Source organism: Cyphellophora europaea (assembly GCF_000365145.1).
Source record: "Cyphellophora europaea CBS 101466 unplaced genomic scaffold supercont1.2, whole genome shotgun sequence".
Taxonomy (NCBI): Eukaryota; Fungi; Ascomycota; class Eurotiomycetes; order Chaetothyriales; family Cyphellophoraceae; genus Cyphellophora; species Cyphellophora europaea.
Window position 1 is genome coordinate 2,504,148 of NW_008481808.1, and position 21,410 is coordinate 2,525,557.

General features: G+C 54.1%; 6 protein-coding genes across 6 annotated transcripts; 4 read left to right on the plus strand and 2 right to left on the minus strand.

Annotated features, from left to right (window-relative positions):
- Positions 1-380: 380 nt before the first annotated feature.
- Positions 381-2,401, minus strand: HMPREF1541_02454 (uncharacterized protein; the record flags this gene model as incomplete). The annotated part of the gene is made up of 6 exons (XM_008716809.1): positions 381-812; positions 881-1,111; positions 1,164-1,303; positions 1,353-1,389; positions 1,437-1,671; positions 1,728-2,401. 6 exons carry the CDS (start codon positions 2,399-2,401, stop codon positions 381-383), a joined length of 1,749 nt encoding a protein of 582 aa, XP_008715031.1.
- An 828-nt stretch (positions 2,402-3,229) lies between these two features.
- HMPREF1541_02455 (uncharacterized protein) lies at positions 3,230-4,434 on the minus strand (the record flags this gene model as incomplete). The annotated part of the gene is made up of 2 exons (XM_008716810.1): positions 3,230-3,490; positions 3,544-4,434. The coding sequence occupies 2 exons, from the start codon at positions 4,432-4,434 to the stop codon at positions 3,230-3,232; spliced, it is 1,152 nt and encodes a 383-aa protein (XP_008715032.1).
- A 1,064-nt stretch (positions 4,435-5,498) lies between these two features.
- On the plus strand, positions 5,499-6,845 carry HMPREF1541_02456 (chaperone DnaJ; the record flags this gene model as incomplete). Its single annotated transcript, XM_008716811.1, has 3 exons — positions 5,499-5,534; positions 5,585-5,654; positions 5,704-6,845. 3 exons carry the CDS (start codon positions 5,499-5,501, stop codon positions 6,843-6,845), a joined length of 1,248 nt encoding a protein of 415 aa, XP_008715033.1.
- A 1,618-nt stretch (positions 6,846-8,463) lies between these two features.
- Positions 8,464-11,007, plus strand: HMPREF1541_02457 (uncharacterized protein; the record flags this gene model as incomplete). Its single annotated transcript, XM_008716812.1, has 1 exon — positions 8,464-11,007. The coding sequence occupies one exon, from the start codon at positions 8,464-8,466 to the stop codon at positions 11,005-11,007; it is 2,544 nt and encodes an 847-aa protein (XP_008715034.1).
- A 675-nt stretch (positions 11,008-11,682) lies between these two features.
- HMPREF1541_02458 (uncharacterized protein) lies at positions 11,683-13,353 on the plus strand (the record flags this gene model as incomplete). The annotated part of the gene is made up of 1 exon (XM_008716813.1): positions 11,683-13,353. One exon carries the CDS (start codon positions 11,683-11,685, stop codon positions 13,351-13,353), a length of 1,671 nt encoding a protein of 556 aa, XP_008715035.1.
- Positions 13,354-18,830: 5,477 nt separating this feature from the next.
- HMPREF1541_02459 (uncharacterized protein) lies at positions 18,831-19,508 on the plus strand (the record flags this gene model as incomplete). The annotated part of the gene is made up of 1 exon (XM_008716814.1): positions 18,831-19,508. One exon carries the CDS (start codon positions 18,831-18,833, stop codon positions 19,506-19,508), a length of 678 nt encoding a protein of 225 aa, XP_008715036.1.
- Between the last annotated feature and the right edge of the window lie 1,902 nt (positions 19,509-21,410).

Genomic DNA, 21,410 nt, shown 5'->3' on the forward strand with positions numbered 1-21,410 from the left:
TGGCGTTGAAAATGCGAGATGGGTGGCGTAGCATGCATGATGGGCTCAGGAAATATAGATCAGGGACCCTAAACGCAATAACGGCAACCCTTGGAATATCAATCAAATATTCCGGGGAAAAGCACAGCCAGATCCAACCATTACTTACCCATCACCTCTGATCTGACCTGATAATCAGTTATCCCCACTACGCCGATGTGAGTATTTGGTGGTCGTCAAGGAGTGAATCATGCATCTACACATTACTTCGTCTCAAATCGAGTTGTTGGGTTCGGGGGATCCTCCACAGTCCCCGCCACGCCTCCGCGTATATTTATATTTACTCATGGTCTCATTCACTGCCTCTTGGCACTCCCCTCATTCCCTCGCGCCCTCGACCTCTACAGCCAAAAGTCATCACTCCCCAGCCCCCTCCTCTCAATCAACGCCAACGCGCCCGCATTCCTCTTCCGCTGGCTCTGACTCGTCCCATTCACGGGCACGCCATCCGTCGTCTGGCCGTACTTGGGACTCGGGTAGTTGCCGTAGCAGCCGTACTCATACTGCGCCTGGTCGAGCAAGCCGCCGAGGACGTCGAGGTAGGTGCCGATCTCGCACCAGCCGTCGTCGCGCTCCTCACACTGGGGGTAGGATTTGTAGAGGGGAATGGTGCGCTGCGAGAGTGTGAGGTGGACGTACGTGGTGGCGGTGCCGTTGGTGTCGTAGTACGAGTCTAGGGTGTTGTTGGCGCCGGGGCTTGTGGATGGGCGTTTCGCTTTGACGGGGTATGGGGTTTGGATGATCTCCCAGACCATGCGGGCGCCGAAGGGGGTCTAAGAAGGTTAGTCGGTGAGCGGAAGGGGATGATGGTGGGAAGGATATCAGGCTTTGCAGGACTTACCATATGCGATACGGTAGCTTGCTGGTTTTGGGGCGGTCCTGAGGTTGGCAGGGATTGGTTGAATTGTCGAAGACCCAGAGCAGTGATGATGCTGAAGATGTTGGTGTCGTGCGAGAAGTCGAAATACAAGGTCTGGTTGAGAGGGAAAGTGCTGTTCATGGTGTCCAGCGTAACGTTGGCTTGAGTCGCACCGGGTACAAGATCGTAGAGACGGTTCTGAAGGCGGGCATACTGTAGTCGATGAGCACCTCCTATTAGGAGATTACGTGTAGAGGATACTCACAATCTCTTCAACGTAACCAATTCCAACTCCACGACCAGTAGGAGAGCCAAAGCCGTTGTTTCCATAAAATTGTAGGTCAATGGTATATTCGAAGCCTTGCCATTCTTCGTACGTGAAGAGGTCGCAGAAGGCGGAGTAGCCTATCAGGTCAGCCACACAATTGAGCCACGGACTCTCAAGTGAACGTACCAAATGCTACTGTCTCATATGGACAGAGGGTTTGAGCCTGGTTGAGGTCAGTCATTACGGCCGAGATTAGCGGGAGTATCTTACATTGTAAGTATCAGCCACGGTCCAGTTATAGCCGCCGGATAGGGCCTTCAAGCGCTGGGTTGCATTGGCTAGATATTTGTTCTCCCAAATACGGCTTGCATTGTTGCCACCGGTACTGACGTAGGTGTTGCTGTTGTTGCAACCAAAATATCCCGCCAAAGAGTTGTTGGAACCTGAAGGGATCTCAAGAATAGGCTCAAGGGTCACGTTGTTCGTCCACTCCAAGCCAAAGAATCTGGACAGGCGAGTTAGATTTGCTGTTCACTACACAAGGGAGCAGGCGAAGTCTACCCAGCCATGAAGTTTTCTGCGCTCTTCAACATTCTGTCCTGCGAGGTAGTGCGAGCGATGATTTTCGTGCTGGTGTTGTACAGCGCACCATAGCTGTAATACGACTGTACACCAGAGTCGAAAAGCTCTTGACGGCCTCTGGGGACCAAGATTTCGGCACCAAGGTGATATCTCCAGTTGTTCAGGAAGGAAAGTTCTCCGGACCAGCTTGCAGTACCATTGCCGGTGATGTTCTGAAGCTTGCTACCGAAGGTTGAGACAGACGAGTCGCCGGTCGGATAGCGGGAGCCATGACGGTGCAGGATGTGGGCATGGGTGAGGTTCGCCCCCGGAGGGAGAGGATATTCATCAGAGCCGAAGCCAACGGGATTCGGGAAGTACGGGCTAAGCTGCCCTAGCAGCTGGAAGATGCTCTGGTTGTTGGTATTGCCAGAGATGGGCAGGGCGGTCTCAAGAGGTGTTGGCGGCACGTAGCTCATACCCCATGGTCCAGGATTGCTCAGGGCGAGAAAGGGTGGCTTGCCAGTGACCGTTGGACCTGGGTACACCTCTGGCGTTGTCTGAAAATAGTCCGGGACAGTGGCTGAAGGGTGTTCTGAGGACGACGCCTGCCTCAAGTCTAGCACGCCAGCACTGGCAGCTCCGACAAGCCAAAGGGTAGTTAGGAAAGACATGGCAGCTGTAGAACCAAGTTCACAAGTTCTCGACAACGGCTGTTCAAGAAAATTGCCTGGACAGAGCCGAACGCCGGACGAAACAACTGCGCAACCCACCTTTTTGTAACTTCCGTCAAGCGCAGCTTGGATCCTAACCTACGCCAGCAACGGAAGAAGCATGCATGGATATCGGCGCTACCGCACTGCAACATCACCCAGCGCGCAAGCTGCGTACGAGAGCTCTCAAGCCAGCATGCGAGACCTAGAGCTCGAGAGCGTTGGGGACCAGTCGGAGCACCCCGCAACGCATAGTGGTCTTTGGGAATGATGTCAAGCTTGTATCTAGGGCCAAAGCTTGGGGAGCTTAACGAAGCTTCCTGCTTGCGGGGTTCAGGCCAGGCACGAGGGGCACGAGGCGGGTACAACGGCTCTTATTCGAAGATCTGGGGACCTCCGACTCACAGCCCACACACTGGGACGCTCCAGGCGTGGTTCGACTGATCCCCGTCCAAGCCACCCGCTCAACGAGGTCGCACTATGCAGTCAGCGATACCGGGCCGCTTCGTATATCGATATGCAACTGAGCACCATCTCACGCTACAGGCAGGCACTTGGCAGTTGTTCTATCAACAAGCCGGCTTATCCTCGGAGCTCACCTTCTGCAAGTTGAGCGCCACATCCCTTTCAGCATATTTAGATATATATATCTCCCTCTGAATATCACACTGAGACGCCTCTGTTCAACGCCAGTCTAGATGCTAATGCATAATCACTGACACAGCATACGCCGTAGAATCATAAGCCTCATCTCAAGGCCCTCAGCCGCTCTGCCGTCTTCCACCTTCTTCACCAGCTGGCGAGCCCTTTCTCACGATCAAAGCCTCCCCGGAGCTGACTTTTCGGCTTTACCAGTTTTCCCTGTAACACTGTATACCGCACAATGTTTTCACAGTCCTCTGGCCGCACTCGCGCCAACCAGATCCCTTGCACAGCTTCGTCCTTGATCTCTTCCTCCTTGGGCTCACTTGAGGAGATAGCTTTACTGCCAGCTCTTCGATAGATCATGACATTTGCTGAATATTTGTGGCCGCCGACATGGTTGATGAACTGAATAGGCGATTAGTTACCACTGAATAAGAGGAGTGGGAAACTGCACTTACATAGATTCCAACACCCCCGGGTCTTGAATCGTGCAGATCCCGGTGTAGACCCATCGGTCGTAGGATTCGCTCGAACTCTTTCCGTAGGAGGGGCGCTGACTGACCACAGCGGGCGTCGCGGGTCTTGTGGGAGCACATCAGGATGAGGGCACGGTGAGGAATAGGTCGTGTGGAGAATTGAGAGGCTGCCAAAGGTGGGTTTATGGTGAGTGCAGCCACGTCGACAGGTTCTGTATGCTGTGACCCATTGGTGTGTGATGGGCCCATTTCGAGAGGCGTTGAAGCGCCATTGGGGGTATCTGTTGAGGAGTGTACGTCACTCTGGTGCGGCTCGACTTTGAGGCCATCCAGAGGTGTTCGGTTCGACACCGAGTTGGCAACGATATTCTGCATCAGATCTGGGACTTGTTCGGGCTTGACATTCTCGATGAAGGTCCAGGATGGCAGCAGCATGCAATCAGAGCCTTCATCATGGTCGTGTTCGGAGCTGGCAGGCATGTTGCTGGCGGACAACATCACCTTGCCTTGTCCTCGTCCGCTACTCATCTGAATTTCTTGACCATATTTACCCACGGCTTCCATGACGCTGCCTTTCTCATCCGTGACATCACGCACCCAATCTGTCTTGCCCGTACCCACGACGAGATGGGTGTCCCAGCCCTTGACTTGGCCGAACAGCTTATCATCTTCATCTATACTGAACTTGGCAGGGTAATGTACCGTGCACTCGGAACAGTCGTGGAGACACTCCTCTCCATCTACGGCCGGATCTGTTCTGGGAAATAGAGCGTCCTCAGACTTGGCTGTTGAGAAAGAGCCAGCATTCTTGACGTTAGCTGATGAACCTGTGGGAGTCAAAAATGACCGCCCACGTTGAATTAGCGACTGCATCGTTTTCAATTTCTTGGTCATGCTGGGCGGAGAAATGTGGCGTTTGGGGTTTTATCAGATTGATAGACCCGGTGGGGCGGAATGATTCCCTGCCGGCTGTGGATGCCGGGTGAGCGATGCCGGAATAATTTAGTCAGAAAGATTGACGTTGCATAGTAGGGCACGATTTCTTGTCTTGTTGGGACTAGCCGATGACAATGAGAGGCAGCAGCTGATCGAAATGATGAGTTCCGCAAGGACTGGTCGGTTAGATAGAGATTGTTCAAAGCATCGACCACATTGTCGGTGTCTGGCATTCGCTCATACAGGGAGGCTGTTCGGGGCAATTATTCGGAGAGCGAGCACTATCACCGAATCTACACATGCAGGCTGCACATACCCTTGTAGACCATACGCTCTTAGGCTACAGTTCCGAATTGCGCAAGCATGGACTCAGGCAGAAGCTGCAAGTACCATGAGGTTAGGCATGGGGTGTTGGGGAACAGCGATGGCAGAATTCTTTTCCGGGCAAGCTCGAGATCCATGCTAGAATCTTTGTCATCGAGTTCATCATGGCTCACAACGGGATGCTGTATTCTGAACATCGGGACTTTCATCTCGATATGGTCACAGTCCTTTTTACTGCACTGTGATGTCTGTACCACATTTTTGGCGAGTCAGCCCGGAGAGACGCCCGAGCGACGGCTTCTCAGGGCAGGGAGCAAACTCTGGTTAGCATCGAAGCAGCTGGAACTCCAAGGAAGACTTGGCAGTCGGTAGCCTTGCGGGCGAGGCGCTGGCTGACCAAAGAACGCCTGCGCTGCGGCAAGAATTTGAAAGACCCTCTCCTCTCGTCGGTCGCCCGCACTCTTCACTCCAGACTATCCAGCAAACCAAACATAAATCAGTCCTTCACTTCCCCTCCGCTCTTGTTTGCGACGTCCTGTTGCCTGTCACTGGCCAATAGCCTCAAGGAATCTGCCAGTATCCGATCTGCAACCATTGCCGCTATCCACACCACGAAACAACTAGATCTATAGCACGGCGACTAGAGCCCTGTGTCCTCGGCAAAGCAGCCCCTCACAATGGTCAAAGAAACAAGATTCTATGAAATCCTGGGCGTATGTCAAAACTTCAGACAAAACAATAAACGGCCTCTAATTTAATCTAGGTCTCAGTGGATTGCACCGAAGCCCAGCTCAAGACCGCCTACAAGAAGGGCGCTCTGAAACATCATCCTGGTATGTCATACTTTGTCCGAGTGGGCATGCGGCTCTAACCTCGATCCAGACAAGAACGCCCACAACCCAGAGGCCGCCGACAAATTCAAGGACCTGTCCAAGGCGTACGAAGTTCTCTCCGATCCCCAAAAGCGCCAGCTGTACGACCAATTCGGCGAAGATGGCTTAGAACAGGGCGGAATGGGCGGCGGCGGCATGGCTGCAGAAGACCTGTTTGCCCAGTTCTTTAGTGGCGGCGGTCTCGGTGGCGGCTTTGGAGGTATGTTCGGCGGCGGCATGCGCGAACAGGGCCCCAAGAAGGCTAGGACCATTCACCACGTGCACAAGGTCTCGCTGGAAGACATCTACAAAGGCAAGGTCTCCAAGCTTGCCCTGCAAAAGTCTGTGATCTGCTCGAGTTGCGATGGACGTGGCGGTAAGGAGGGCGCAGTTCGCACATGCCCAGGATGCCAGGGTGCTGGTATGAAGACCATGATGCGACAGATGGGTCCTATGATTCAGCGTTTCCAGACTGTTTGCCCCGACTGTCAAGGCGAGGGCGAGACCATTCGCGACAAGGATCGTTGCAAGAAGTGCCACGGTAAGAAGACGGTAGTCGAGCGCAAGGTTCTACACGTCCATGTTGATCGTGGCGTCAAGACCGGCCATAAGATTGACTTCCGCGGTGAAGGCGATCAGGTACCAGGAGTGTTGCCCGGTGATGTGCAATTCGAAATCGAACAGAAGCCTCACGCGCGCTTTCAGAGAAAGGATGATGACATCTTCTACCGAGCCGAGATCGACCTGCTGACGGCGCTGGCGGGCGGACAGATCTTCATTGAGCATCTTGATGATCGGTGGATGACGGTCAATATCTACCCTGGCGAAGTTATCACACCTGGAGCCATCAAGGTTGTCAAGGGCCAGGGCATGCCTTCGTATCGACACCACGATTTCGGCAACTTGTACATCCAATTTGATGTCAAGTTCCCCGACAAGACTGATATGCGAAATCTTGAACTGCTCGAGCAGGTTCTTCCACCACGGATGAAGCAATCTGCTCCACCTGGAGACGCTATGAACGAGGACTTTGACATTGAAGATGTCGATGATCGAGGTCACGCCCGAGCGCAGGGCGCAGCAGGTTTGAACGAGGATGACGACGATGATGTGCCCCCAGGAGCTGAACGTATGCAATGCGCATCCCAGTAAGCGACCGACACAGCTACAGCAGTCTTTAGCGAGAAGCAAGGGGGTCGAGACGAGGCACACGACACACACCATCAAAGAGGGTGGGATGAAGCATGCATGCATAATAGCATTTTGAGGCGTTGGACGGGACGGGGCGATCTGCAGTAGCAGCACAGCGCTCCTGGCGTCTAGGAGATTGAAGATGTTGCCATTTTCTATCAGCGTAGGGGATGCTTCCAAAGCGGCATAGAAATGAGCATTCACGAACGTATGTTTGTTGGAGGACAGCCAGGGTCTGGACATTCGAGGCAAGGTATGACCTCGGTCCATCAGACACATGGCCGGGGACGCTAGACAGCATCTTCTAGATTGTGCCAATACACTCACGAGCAGAGTCCAGAGCATTTCTTTGTACCTTATGGATATCTAGTGGTGGTTTGCAGGGTGTCTTCCAGGGTTTGGAATTGGCGGATCATGGCTATGGCATTTCCACCGGTAGAACGCCGCCCATGTCACGTGGAGCCAGGGGCGGTGACTTGGTGCGAACTGCTCGCGAAAGAACCCCTCGTGCAGCAGGCTACTCGGCCATTGGGCGGATGGACCACTTTTTATCATGACAACCTCACCCATCTGTCCTTCGCTTGTCTTTGGTGATGAAATAAGGCATAGCATCATGTTGTGCTCGTCGAGATTCAGATGCAATTCCGACTGGTCTGCCAGTGATCTAATCGGAATCAGGAGAGTTCAGCGATCCCCTGCTCCCAACGGGGTTCATGATGAGCACGCCATTTCCGGCGACCTTTCACATCAAGCATGGCTCTTGTGAGACTCCTCCTGCCACTCCACACTCTCGTTCTTTAGCCTTTGCTGGTTCTGGGCAGAACTCGTTTCTGCTCGTCGGTACTATCCTGTTCCCACTTACGGGAGTTCTTTGTACAGAAAATTTCCTCCCGCCCTGAAAGAGTTCGGGATGGTCGACGTCAGGCGAACGGGCTGGTCTTGGCAGCTGCGATTGCACCATCGGACCCCCAAATGACCTTATATCCTCCACGCCCAATACCTGCCAACCCATCCTTCTGTCGTCCTGTTCAGAGCAAAGAGACAAGGAGACTGGCTTAGACTTGCTTCGCGAGCTTGTCGAGCTTATTTTCTGCCTCGAATTGCTGCTCCGATTGCCGATAGGCAAAAATCCGAGTCGAGGACTGGCTAGATTCTCGTCCCTCCCCCCCGGGTTCGCCCCCGATCTATCCAAGTCAAGATTCGTTGAGAGATAGCCGCGATCACGACATTGCTTCCTTTTTCCTTCAGCTTCCTGGGGAATTAATCCTTCGCCCATTCCCATCAATCTCAGTTTCGCTCTCTTTTCGCTGTCCAGGAACGCTCCCGGTGTGTCAAGGACCTGAGCGTCGTACACCGCTCGGCCCCCGATACGCTAGACTTGGTCTTGTCAAGCCACGGAGTCGATCTTTACCGCTCCGATACTATTTTCCAGGCTCAGGCCCTCAGCTCCGAACGCCATTGTTGTTACCCTCGTAATCTAAGCGAAACGAGTTGCAGATATATCATTGGGTTACACTTCCCAAACTTACGCTCACTACACGCTTCCACCTTCGACTGCCGCCGCCGAAGTCGTCTCGCCATGGCGTCGTCGTCGACCAAAATCGGCCATGGCCTTGCGAAGGCTTTGCGCATCCGAGTGAACGAGCGCCAGGCTCAGGATGATGCCCTGACGCGGGGCGAGTCCACCTTCTCCCACGGTTCTGGAGACACATACGTTGAGGAAGAGCCCGGCGCGATGGATTGGATCAGGGAGTTGGTCCCAGAACCCTCATTCTACCCCAGATACGCACGAAATCTGTTTCCCTTCACCAAGTGGATCATGCGCTACAATTTGCAGTGGTTGATTGGTGATCTTGTCGCTGGCATCACCGTGGGATGCGTCGTCGTCCCTCAAGGCATGGCTTATGCGAAGCTCGCTGAGTTGCCTGTCGAATACGGCCTATACTCCTCTTTCATGGGTGTTCTCATCTACTGGTTTTTCGCTACCTCCAAGGACATCACTATTGGGCCTGTGGCGGTCATGTCCACTATTGTCGGCAACATCGTTCTCAAGGTCCAGGCCGAACATCCTGACATCGAGGGCCATGTTGTTGCGAGTGCGCTGGCCATCATCTGTGGATCCATCATTACCTTCATCGGCCTCATCCGCTGCGGCTGGATTGTTGAGTTCATTCCCTTGGTTGCCATCTCTGCCTTCATGACCGGCTCTGCCATCAGTATCGCTGCTGGCCAAGTCCCAAATCTGATGGGCATCAAAGTTGAAGGCTTCAACACTCGCGCTTCGACGTATCTGGTCATTATCAACACACTCAAATATCTCGGCCACACCAAGCTCGACGCCGCAATGGGTCTGTCTGCCCTAACTCTCCTTTACCTCATCCGATTTGCTTGCACCTATGCCGCGAAAAAGAACCCGGCCCGCGCAAAGACTTTCTTCTTCATCTCTACGCTGCGCACGGCCTTCACCATTCTCCTCTACACTGGTATCAGTGCCGGTGTCAACATCCATCGCCGAAAGAACCCTGCGTTCTCGATTCTCAAGACTGTCCCGAGAGGCTTCAAGCACGCAGCAGTCCCAACTATTAACACCGACATCATCAGCTACTTCGCAAGTGAACTTCCTGCTTCGGTCATCGTCCTTCTGATCGAGCACATTGCCATATCCAAATCATTCGGCCGCATCAACAATTACACCATCGATCCTTCCCAGGAGATGGTCGCGATTGGTGTCACCAACCTGCTTGGTCCGTTCCTTGGCGGCTATCCCGCAACCGGATCATTCTCGCGAACCGCTATCAAGTCAAAGGCCGGTGTCCGCACCCCGTTCGCTGGTGTCATTACCGCCGTCGTGGTACTCTTAGCCATCTATGCGCTTCCCGCGGTTTTCTTCTACATTCCCAATTCGTCGCTGGCTGCCGTCATCATCCATGCCGTTGGCGATCTGATCACCCCTCCCAATACCGTCTATCAATTCTGGCGGGTGTCTCCTCTCGAAGTCATTATCTTCTTCGCTGGTGTCTTGGTCACCATCTTCTCCAGTATCGAGAACGGTATTTACACCACAATCTGTGTGAGCGTGGCAGTGCTCCTCTTCCGCGTGGTCAAGGCCAACGGTCACTTTGTTGGCAGGGTCAAGATTCATTCTGTTGTAGGTGACCATCTCATTGACGAGAAGGACACGCAGAATGTTGGGCCGCCCGGCAAGGATCAGCAGCGCAACATCTTTTTGCCATTGGACCATAATGATGGCTCCAACCCAAGCGTGGCCCCAGAGCAGCCTTATCCCGGCATCTTCATCTACCGCTTCAGCGAGGGCTTCAACTATCCTAATGCAAATCACTACACGGATTATCTCACCAATTACATCTTCACACACACGCGCCGCACCAACCCCGACTCATGGCCTCGACCCGGTGACAGGCCGTGGAACAATCCTGGTCCGCGCGCTGGTAAATCCGAGCCTGATCAGTCGCATCTTCCAACTCTCAAGGCCATTGTACTCGATTTCTCGGCCGTCAACAACGTTGACGTGACATCGGTGCAGAACCTGATCGATGTTCGCAATCAGCTGGATCGCTACGCTGCCCCGAATGTTGTTCAGTGGCACATTGCTTGCATCAACAATCGCTGGACCAAGCGTGCGCTCGCAGCGGGCGGTTTCGGATACCCGACGCTGCCAACCCACGAGTATAGCCGTTGGAAGCCAATTTTCAGTGTGTCTGAGATTGGCGGAACCACATCTGCCGCAGCCGAAGCGGAAAAGGCGACCAACAAGGCCTTGCGCCGCAGCTCCTTCGCCCACACAGACATTGAGCAGGCCGATGGGCCCACTGCTAGAGCGCTGGAGAAGGACGCCATCAACATCGAAGAGCACGGGCACTACAGCCCGGATGGGTCTGACATGAACAAGGTTCTGACCAGCAGCAAAGCTTACAAGAAGGTTACTCCTGTCCACGGTCTGAATCGACCTCTCTTTCATATCGATCTTACGGCTGCTCTGCAGGCTGCAATCGCCAACGTCGAAGCGCAGTATGGCTCGCAAGCCTCAAGTCCATCTGACCCGAAGCGCGGAGTCGGTACCCAGTCAGACTCAGAGAGTGATGATGTTACGAAATTGAAATGAATGCTAGAAGGATAACAGACGGATGGACAGATTGAATAGATTGAATAGCACATATTTGCAAGAATGGTGCAGTTGGGGGAGGAGGCGTATCTCGACCAAGTAATAACCAAATGTGTTCTTCAACGCTGTCCATTCCTATCTGCCCTCTTTTCTGAAAGCGGTATCTGTCGTACTCGGCTGCCTTGATCCTGGTTGACTGCTCGCAGGAGCTCTAGGTGAGTGGCTCGCTTCCATGGCGTGCTGGTTTCAGCCAGCCTCATCAATTTGACGGGGATATATATTCGCATCACGCCCGCCCAGTGACCAAACTTCAGAACTGTCTGTGGCAGTCTTCAAGTCACCGTTGTACGATGAGTACATTGATCGACAGCCAATGATGCTGTCCCTCCCTCCACAATGCTCTTGCTGCAGGGCGGAGACTGGGGTCGGCGGAGTTGTGCACCGCTTGGACGCTCTGTTTCCGCTCGGCCTGCCGCTCCACTATCACCTCCCAACACTCTATCGCTGCTGTTCCTCGTGATAAGTAGTCGTGCGACTTCTACTCTTTGTTCTCAACCTCTCAGACTCCTTCCACAGGCTGGCTGCTACCTAATGCTGCCCATAGCGGCGTAGAAGCTGCAATTCCCCTGCTCTGGTTGGCCTATCTCTACTCCAGCCTACACCGGACCCACCACAATGGCGGAGACGACAACCCTCCCCATTCTGCCCACGGCAGCACTTGTCTGCACTGTGGCCCTCGGTATCTATCTTTCCGTTATATTCCCTATCTTCCTACACCCTCTCCGTCACATCCCAGCGGCTCACTGGTCGATCCCGCTCTTCGGAGACTGCTGGATTCTGTACCAGCGTTTCCGCAGTCGAAACAATGCCGTAACTTATGCTGCTCATCTGAAGCATGGCGAGGTCGTTAGGCTTGGACGAAATGAACTGAGTGTCAACTGCGTCGACAATGGCATCAAGACCATCTATGGAGGTGGGTTCGAGAAGCATGCCTGGTACCCGCAGCAGTTCGCCAGCTACGGCGTCGTCAACATGTTCTCGACAATGCACCATGCTCCTCACTCGCAGAAGAAGCGGACCATGGCCAACGTTTACTCCAAGTCGTTCATCGCCGCTTCGCCTCAAGTTGCTGCCAATTCAAAGACTCTGATCACCACGCGCTTTCTACCCTTGATTCACTCCTTGGCTGAGTCAGGAGAACCGGTCAACATGCACGATGTTGACAACGCCATGACCATGGACTTCATGTCCGCCTATCAATATGGACTCGCAAATAGCACCAACTTCACTCAAGACCTTGCTCAGCGCCAATACATCCTCCACCACTACCACTCCCGTCGGCCTTACGAGTTTTACTCCTCCGAACTTCCTTGGCTGAAGCCAATGGGGGAAAAGGTTGGCATACATCTGGTGCCCAAGCTCCTCGACAAGGCCAATGACATACTGGAAGACTGGGGTCGCAACATGTGCCAGGGCGCCGATAGCTGGCTGTCGAACCCTACAGACAACCCCGGCGACGAGCCCGTGGTCTACAAACAGTTCAAGCAAGGCTTGACCAATCTCCGCACCAAGAGCCCTGACGCCGGTAGAGCCAAGGAGGACCTTATCCTTCCTACCCACACTATCTCTCAGCAGGGCGACGACACACCCTACGAGGTATACTCCGAGATGCTCGACCACCTCGGGGCGGGCCACGAGACCTCGGCGGTCGCCCTGACCTATCTCTGGCACGAGCTAGCCCAAAACCCCACTCTCCAGTCCGCCCTGCGCAAGGAGATCCGCACGCTGAACCCGCGCATCACCTGGCCGCTCCCGCCCGATACCTCTCCGGAGACCTTTACGCTGCCCTCCCCAAAACAGATCGACGCCCTCCCCCTCCTGCAAGCCACCCTCTGGGAAGTCCTCCGCCTACACGCCCCCATCCCCGGCATGGAGCCGCGCGTGACGCCCCCCACCCCCACCGGAACCACACTAGGCTCCTACAGCGGCATCCCCGGCGGCGTCCGCGTCTCCGCCATGCCCTACTGCCTGCACCGCAACCCCACTGTCTTCCCGGACCCGGAAACCTTCAACCCGCGCCGCTGGCTCGCCGACGGCCAACACACCCCACCCGCGCTCCTGAAGGAGATGCACCGCTGGTTCTGGGCCTTCGGCTCCGGCGGCCGCATGTGCATCGGCAGCCACCTGGCCGTGCAGGAGATCAAGCTCGTCGTCTGCGCCTTGATCGGGAACTACGAGGTGAGCGTGCCGGAGGGCGGGGATGAGGGCATCGAGGCTATCGACGCGTACACGGTAAGGCCGACGAGTAATCGACTGATGGTGAATTGGAAGGTGGCGCGTGTGTAGGAGGGATGCGATGCGTCGGTCTCGGTGGTTGTAGTGAGGGTAGGGTAAGGCTGTGGTGGAGTAAAAGACTGCGCAGCGCTGCAAAAAAGGAGAGATGGGAAAGGGGCCAGGGCGGACGGATATGGGTTTATTCTTACGTTGAGGGCGGAGACCGTACACCGTCAGTTAGTCAGTCAGTCACAGCAGCGAACGCCACTTCTACAGTCCGGTAGCTGAGGTACTATAGCCTACAGCGTCTTCGTGACCTAGACTTCCCTAAATGAATCATTGAAGTCCGTGCGAGCAGACATCACAGTTCCAATCTGCTCGCACGCCGGTTTCCTTTCTACTGCTGCTGGCGCTGCTGGCGCTGCAGGCGAGAGTCCCAAGAAAGGCCGGAGAGACATGCATGTCGACAAGGCACGCGAGGCAAGACGTGTCTCTCATAGCTTGAGAGGTACTACTCCTTGCTGACATAAGTGCTTGACGCGGCCCAGCATCTGGCAAGTGTAAAGCTCTGTAGCAGGCTGGGCGCTCTGTCTGTCAGCAGGAGAAGACCGAGGTGGACGCGTCGGCCTGTAGCTCCATTGTCCTAACGACGCAGACAGGGCTCGTTGCGACATGACATGGAATGATGTGGTGCTTCATTTGAGGACCAGGCAGCAACGCCTTCAATGCGTCGTCGTCAACGCATCACTACCGAGGACTTGATGGCTGTCCCACCGAGGTTCCAGGATTGGGGGGTTAATGCACCGACGGAAGTCCAGGCTGAAGTGAGTCCAACTATAGACCGGATGTGAGAACGTGATATTTTGTCGCATAGAATAACATGCAAATGTCAGTCATCTACTATGGATGAGCTGGTCCCCGCGGGCCCCGTCCGCTGAATTGGCCAGCAGTAAGAATTACCTCCGGCCTGTATCGCAACTGGCCCCCATGCACAAATATTTATGCGCGTAAGCCCCATTTCGATGGCCTTCACTCCGCCGTCGGGGACCGTGTGCTGGGGAGATTTCGGCCGATTCGGCCGATTCGGCTGACCATTGAACCTGACCTCGTGTCCCTTACCGGTTCTGATTGCTGTTGGCCTGTACGAAGGCCGTGCGCTATTGGGCCGCAATGCTTTGACATTGACCCGGGATAAGCCCTAAAACCGTGGGCGAGGCGGTAATTAAGTGCCGGTTATAACACTCGTGTCTTGGGAACTAATTCCACTCGTGCTTACGAGTTCGAGTGCGTTGCGAGCAAATTGATCGTAAGATACTGGAGGGGATGTAAACACAAGGGTAGAAGCATCTACGATTGGTTGTTGAGGGGCAATATGGCGATCAGGGCCCGATGAAGGAAGACCACCTATCAACCAGAACGTCTAGTCGAGCAGTAAGGGTCTCAAGGGAGGCCTAAGGCCGTATGCTTTTTGAATTGTTGTATCGACGCGCTCCTGAGGCGGTAATCATCGTGTGGAGGTGTCTCAGGAAGTGTAGTCAGCATGTTGTCGAGAGGTCTGCCAATAAGTGATCAAGACGACCAATGGTCTGATAACTTATCATTCGTAGACCCTGAGTGCTGATTCTGGAGATTGGGAGCTCCGTATATAAGCGCCTTTCTGGGCCGGTACGCCTTAATGCCTGTTTCGGACGAACAACAATGTGGGCTGGCCCCTAAAAGATGCTGACCATCTTAGTGGGAGCCACGTGGGTGGAAAGAGATCTTCACCCAACACGGTGGTCAACGTCAGATCACTTTCCTCGTTCGGTGATGACCACACGAGTGGGTACTGCACTCAGCAGGGTCCATTTCGTATCGAGGGGGGATGGTCTGTGCTCTGTACAAATGTACTTCTGCTCGGCCATTACCCGTTGGAAGTATCCACAAGCTGTCCAAGAGTCCCTCGCGAGCCAAGATAGGGTTCCAGGACAGGAACGACTGAAAACGCTTTGGCAGCGAGTATCAACCACGATGGTAGCAGAGTGAACAATGTTGGCTTAAGAGGTATGAATAGACAGCCACTGCCGTCGAGGTGCCTATTTGTCCCCAGAAACAGCCGGAGAAACGGCATATGTGCTAGTTGACGTTTTGTTGGGGCAAGTGCTCCATGGGGCCGTCAGGTGCTCTGGAGAGTGAGCTGTTACAAGCTGTCTTGGTACCATGGTTTGTGATGGCCTCGATGGAGAATCGCTGCTTTATCGCGAACGCCTGAGGAGCAGTTCTAAGGTCTGACCAAAAAGGTCTGTTTCGTAGCAAATACACGAAGAAGCTGTACGATAAGTCCCAGCTCTCAGGAAGGTGCAGGTGGATTCGTGGAGCTGAGCTCTCCGCAGAGCGACGCGGCGTAAGGATGTGAGCTGGCCACATGTAGATTCCCGGAAACGATTGGCAAAGCCAGAAAGACTGTCAAGTTCGGGTAGCTGTCTGGACGAGATCTAACCATGTGCGGACAGGGACCTGGACAGGAGTATTGTCGCGGCCGTAAGGATCAACAATGCAGCTCGGACACCTGGTCAAAGTGGTGCGGCTCAACGGTTTGAAGGCGACTTACCGGCAGGCAATATGGGCAATGAAAAGTCTGACTGGCTGGCGTTCGAAGCAAGATACGCTTTGAGATCCTGGTCCAACTTGATTCGGTAATCTTCAGGGTTATATAGATGATGTGAGGCGAATCAATGCTTTCTTAGGTAACGCCGAGGGAAGGTCAGGCCAGGGATAATCGCAGACGGCCAGTGTTGAGAAGTCTCGGGCTTGACAACCCATGCTCACGCAAGAGGCAATGGAAGCGTGGCGTGCTGACAGCCATTTGAGTAGAATAGGGCTGCGAGGCGGCTACACCGTGTCTGAGCAGTAGTCAAGGGTTCTGCCGTTAATTGGCGGAAAAGATAAAGGTCAGCCCTAGGTAGTTGAAACAGCCGGCCTTACATTCACGCAGCCAGGAACGTGGCCGAGAACTGGCGAGAAAGGATAGAGGAATTGCTTACATTATCCTGGTAGCCACACCGCATGCGCTCGCAGCCCCCAAGATTTCGTGTTGGCTGCTGGCAACTGAAGCAAGGATGTCAATCCGAGCTGGACTCACAGTGAGAGCCTGGACCCCAAAAACACGACAAGCAGTTAGCCATCGTATGTAAGAGCAATGGTTTGAAGGACCCCTGGTATGCACCAGCACGTTGAAACTCCAGCTGCTGTTTCGAAGCAGGCAGACAGCGTGCCATATCTCCTAAGAAGGAAAGTGGTGGAAGCGGCAGTGCTGCCAAAAATACGCAACAGCCATGGCTTGGCCATTTGCAGGGGTACCACATGGCATGGCGAACAGAAGGACGGTCAGACAGATTAGAAAGATCTGGGAAGCCTTCGAGAAGGATGCTGTTCTGGGTTAGCGAGCGCGAGGGCAGTGCTGGACTTGCTGTTTTGAGCTCGATGCAACGCTGATCAACATCATACGAGATCGCTTCTGGTTAAGATTTGATGCAGCCCCGCCAGGGTTGAGTCAGCAGGAAGCTGGAGCCCAGGCCTTTCGGCATTACCAAAGGTCCGCAGGGCAGATCTGGCTTCGCAAGGACTGGCCTCATCTGATAGGCTCGCATTGCAAGAGTGGTGCCCCCTTCGATTTGGGTTGCGATGTGTACGCCCAATCAGATGACGATGAATCCGACAACAACCCTGCTACCCGTTTCGACATGCTGACGGGGAGTTTGATCTGATTATGACTGCAAGATTCTCGCGGAAACGTGGCAGTGTAGATACCGTTGCAATCTGGCCGCTTCACGGTGCTCGTGTTTGGAAGGATGTCCGATCTCGAGATTGGCAGTCACAAGTCCACGAAAAGCGAACGGCGACGACGAGAACGTCGGCAAGGCTAGGAACGACGAGGAGGGGGAGCTGTGATTTTGTGCATGTCACGCGAAAGCCGGGCACTCGGGCTGTAAATTCGTCCGGAGACAGCAGGAGCACAAACACCGTGCCCGAGTCGCTCTTTCCCTAGCTCGAACAGCACTACTACTGCATTGGGTTTAGCCAGGACGGAGAAGTCGGACGAGTGCCTCCTACTCGTTCAGTCGGTTTGAGTCGCGGCCGAGTCTGCACGCCTGGAGAAAACTGTCCGCAAGTCGCTACCCATACTGTTTTCGGACCCGAGCTCGAGCGTCTGGGAATCGTGTTCGTCTGGCTCAGCGTATCGCATCGCTTGCTCGGCCGTAAAGCAAAGTCCTTCCTTCGGCTTTGTGGTTCATGCGCTGGCCTCGCGGACCTTGCAGGCACAGTGCATGCTGGGCAGGCAACCAGCAATTCTGCTTCAGCCTTTACGCCCGTTGTAGAGATATTCGGCGTGCTGTGTATGATCGACGCCTGGTCAATGTGGCTGATTTTGTGCTGAATGCACAGTGCGAAGATCAGGCAGCCAAAATTGTCCATGTTTGGGGCCAAGATCTTGTACGCAGATTGCAAAGCCACCCGTCGTTTACAGCCGTATTTGCTCGAATAGTTTACACCCGAGAGGGAACACGAGTGCGAATGCGAGCTTGGCTAGCATTGTACAGTACAATTCTACGACAAACCTTGCGCGTCAACTAGTGGCAGGCATCACCTTTCTATCGTGGCTCAATGCTGTCGCGTCTCAGGCACCACTCATTTCGACATTGCAACGGAATGTATGTACGAGCTATACGAAATTATGAGCCACGTGTACCTGATGTTTGACTTGGACCTTGGCAGGAGTATTAGTGACTGGAAGGAATGAATTGGAAACCAAAGGAAAACAAAAGCAGGAAGAGGACGGCATGGCTGTAACGGGAATCTGGCACAGTAATCCAATGGTCGAGAACCACTGTAGCAGAATTTCTGGTTACAAATTCAGAGATGCCATAGCAACGGAGAGAACAGAGTGCATGACTGTGCTGCCTGAAATGGAGCTGACACAGCCCGTCAGATTTTCTCGTTTCGCGGAGACAAGCAAAAAGCAGCGAGGGAGACGGAGACAACGTAAGGGCGGTAAGCGCGTGTACAGCGTACGGAGGTACGGACGGAACGCGGTGTCGTTATGCAGCAGGAGTCATACTCGGAGACAAGTCACAGGCCCGGGGCCCTGGTGGGCCGTGGCCCAGGGGAAAGCCACTCGCAACCCTATGCACACCCCTGTCGAGTCTTCAACGGGCAGTGTCATCAAGCCTGCTCGGCCGCGTGCTCGCTCAGCAGCTTTGGTCCGAATCCGACCCAGAACTCAAAAAGACAGCTCCACTCGGGCTGGAGTTACGCTGGTTCCTCCATACGACCCGCAGCCTTACTTTCGCATAACCCAAGATACAACATTTACAAAAGAGGCCTCCCCTCCTCCATCCGTCAGCCTCATCTTTGTTCATTCACACTACACACAAACAACAATAGACACAACAGATCCTCAACCACCAAAGAGTATCTGCACCGTGATCGACTTGGCTCACATCGAATCCACACTGCAAGCCACAACGCCCTACCACACTAGCAACTCTATGACTCAGGCATCAAACAAAATGCCTTCGTCTATTACCTTTTCCACCGCCCACACCACCAAGGGTACCAACTCTATCTACACCCGCCCTCAGAAGAAGCAGAAAATGAGCATCACTCAGACCTACTTCCTCGCTCACAGTGCTCGCGGTAAGCTCTCCAAGGAGGCTGCCCGACCTGACCACGACCTTCGCCTGTTGGTTGGACATGCCAACATGCTCGACTCGCTCATGCTCGACCTCTCCCGGGCCGAAATGGAACAGGAAAACTGGTTCCACAAGACCGTCTCCGGTGCTCACGACGAGGAGGAAGAGGAAGAGGAGACATCACACGTGGAGACCATCCAGGAGGAGCCCGAAACCGACGACGAAGAGGCTATGATCACTTCGGTCGAGGTCGAGGATATGGAGGAGGATGATGAGACCGACTCTGAATTGGCTCTTACCCGCACACCCTCCCGACACTCCCCTCCTGCGCTCACCATGGAAGTCGACTCGGACTCAGATGATGAGAGCATGCCTCCATCACCACCTCAGCCAACGATCGATGCGCTGAGCGTACAACAACGACAAGCCATTGCCACTACCTCGTACTACGACACCAAGAACGCCTCATTATCACCAGTCGAGAGCGAAACCTTTGAATCAGAAGGCTTCTATCTCCCGTCGAGACAACAACCGACCATAATCGCTGCCTACTGAGCAGGTTGATCGGTCTGTTTTCTTTACTACTCGACTAGCGATTGAGCGATTCTAGCGACTTTTCTGCATGGTGTCACCGGCATTGGAATCTACGGTATTTACCAACATTGGAAACAGAACAAAAGCCACAAGGCACCCCGCCTGTGCAAAGAACACAGAGGCAGACGCTCGGTGCCAGGGAAGCAGAAGTTGCGACTGAAAAACGTCGGCCTGCCGAACTGCATTGGACCCGTCTATCACTGCGCATTCTCTCCCAGTGAGGGCCGCCTGCGTGGGCTTACTCTACTCTACTATGTATTATAGCTCCCTCATCTTAGATCGAGGTCGAGCCAAAATCACACCAGATAATACAACTTTTTTGAGAACACCTCAACCACTGTCTTCTTCTCTCCTCGTAGCAACACTCATCTACCGTGACACACCCTCTCGCACCAACATGCTTTCGCGCCCTGCAACTTTTTTGGCTCCAGCGCCAGTTCCAGCCGCCGCGCGATCGTAGATCCTTGAACCGGGTCTAGGCTCTATCGGGGATTGGGGGCAATCTCTCTTCGTTACGGCCGCTTCGGCCGGTCGGGCGACCCTTCGTCTTTCGTCCCCGGAGGGTTTTTTTGGGCACTTTGGTGCGCCTTGCTTGGGCCCTTCTTCGTTGGTTGCTACCCTTTTGAGCACCACCCCGCTGATCCATCCTGGGATTTCGCATCATATCCCAAGGTGTGCTATCTAATCTCCCAATCAAGAGCCCGCATTTCCGGCTCGCACCTTGGTGCGGCTTGTTGCTGACATATTCAAAACGGGGCCCGCGCCCACCGCACCAGCACGGTTTGCGGAACATTTTCTTCTACCATTGTGACTCTTTTTTTCTCCCCTGGCGTTTTCTCTTGATTCTATAATCGGGATTACAAATGAACATCCATCCACCTTTCCCACCCCCCTGGTGGCTTTCCAATGCTGCTTTTTCGTTTGCTCGCAAATTGGGCTTTGTCATTCGCACGTCTTAGGGCTGACAATCTACTGTACGAGGTGCACACTCACTGGCACGTGTCCGGATAGGGTCGTCGTATAGTGAGGCTTGCAGCCTGCAAGAGGCCTGAAAGCCCAAATATGTGTTTTTCGCCCCCATCTTTCTTGCCAGGTGCGGCCGCCTATGTCGATCCGGATTTAAGCAAAAGGTGTCACTTTCTAGTACCCGGTGGTGCGCTTGCCGTTTACAGAAAATGCTTTCATCAGCATATATCGCGGGCTGACTCCCTCTCCAACTCATCGAGATGCACTCTCTGGTGGCTGAAGTTATTTTCATTCATGCGGTGACACAATTCCGCCGCCTGCGACAGATGTCTGCCGCGATGGCTTCTGCAGGAGCCGTGCCCTCCCCTCAACGACACTTCATGATGTTCGCTGAGTGAGCTGGCGGTAACAGTGGATTCCAATGCCCCAGCTGTTGCTTGAAGCAAGCAAGGCCAAGCGAAGTGACCTCGTATGTGAGTTGTTGTGGGTACTTTCATTGTCGTTCGTCCGACTGCTTGAGCCCAACCGGTCTGTAGTAACAATATCCTCTCCAGAAGCTGACTTGCAACCACATACCACAATAAGGTGGCTGTGTAACAGTACAGGCACTCCAGTCGTGACGGTGCTTGATAAGTGCATCTTGCTGCCGAGTCAGCAATATTATTTCATTCTTGACGGTGCTCAATGATCCAAGCCCTTGCCTATCGACACGGGACAAGCTACACTCATCAAGCCATCGTCACGAGGATGTGTCGTTGACAGAGCGCCACTCGTGCCAACTGTTTCTCTTGGGGTTGTTCAGGTGGGGTGTTGACAGCTCCTGTTGCTCTTTCCCGACGCGAGTTCGCTTGCCGGAGAGCAGGGTAATGCGATCCGACTAGCGAGGTTGAGAGTCCA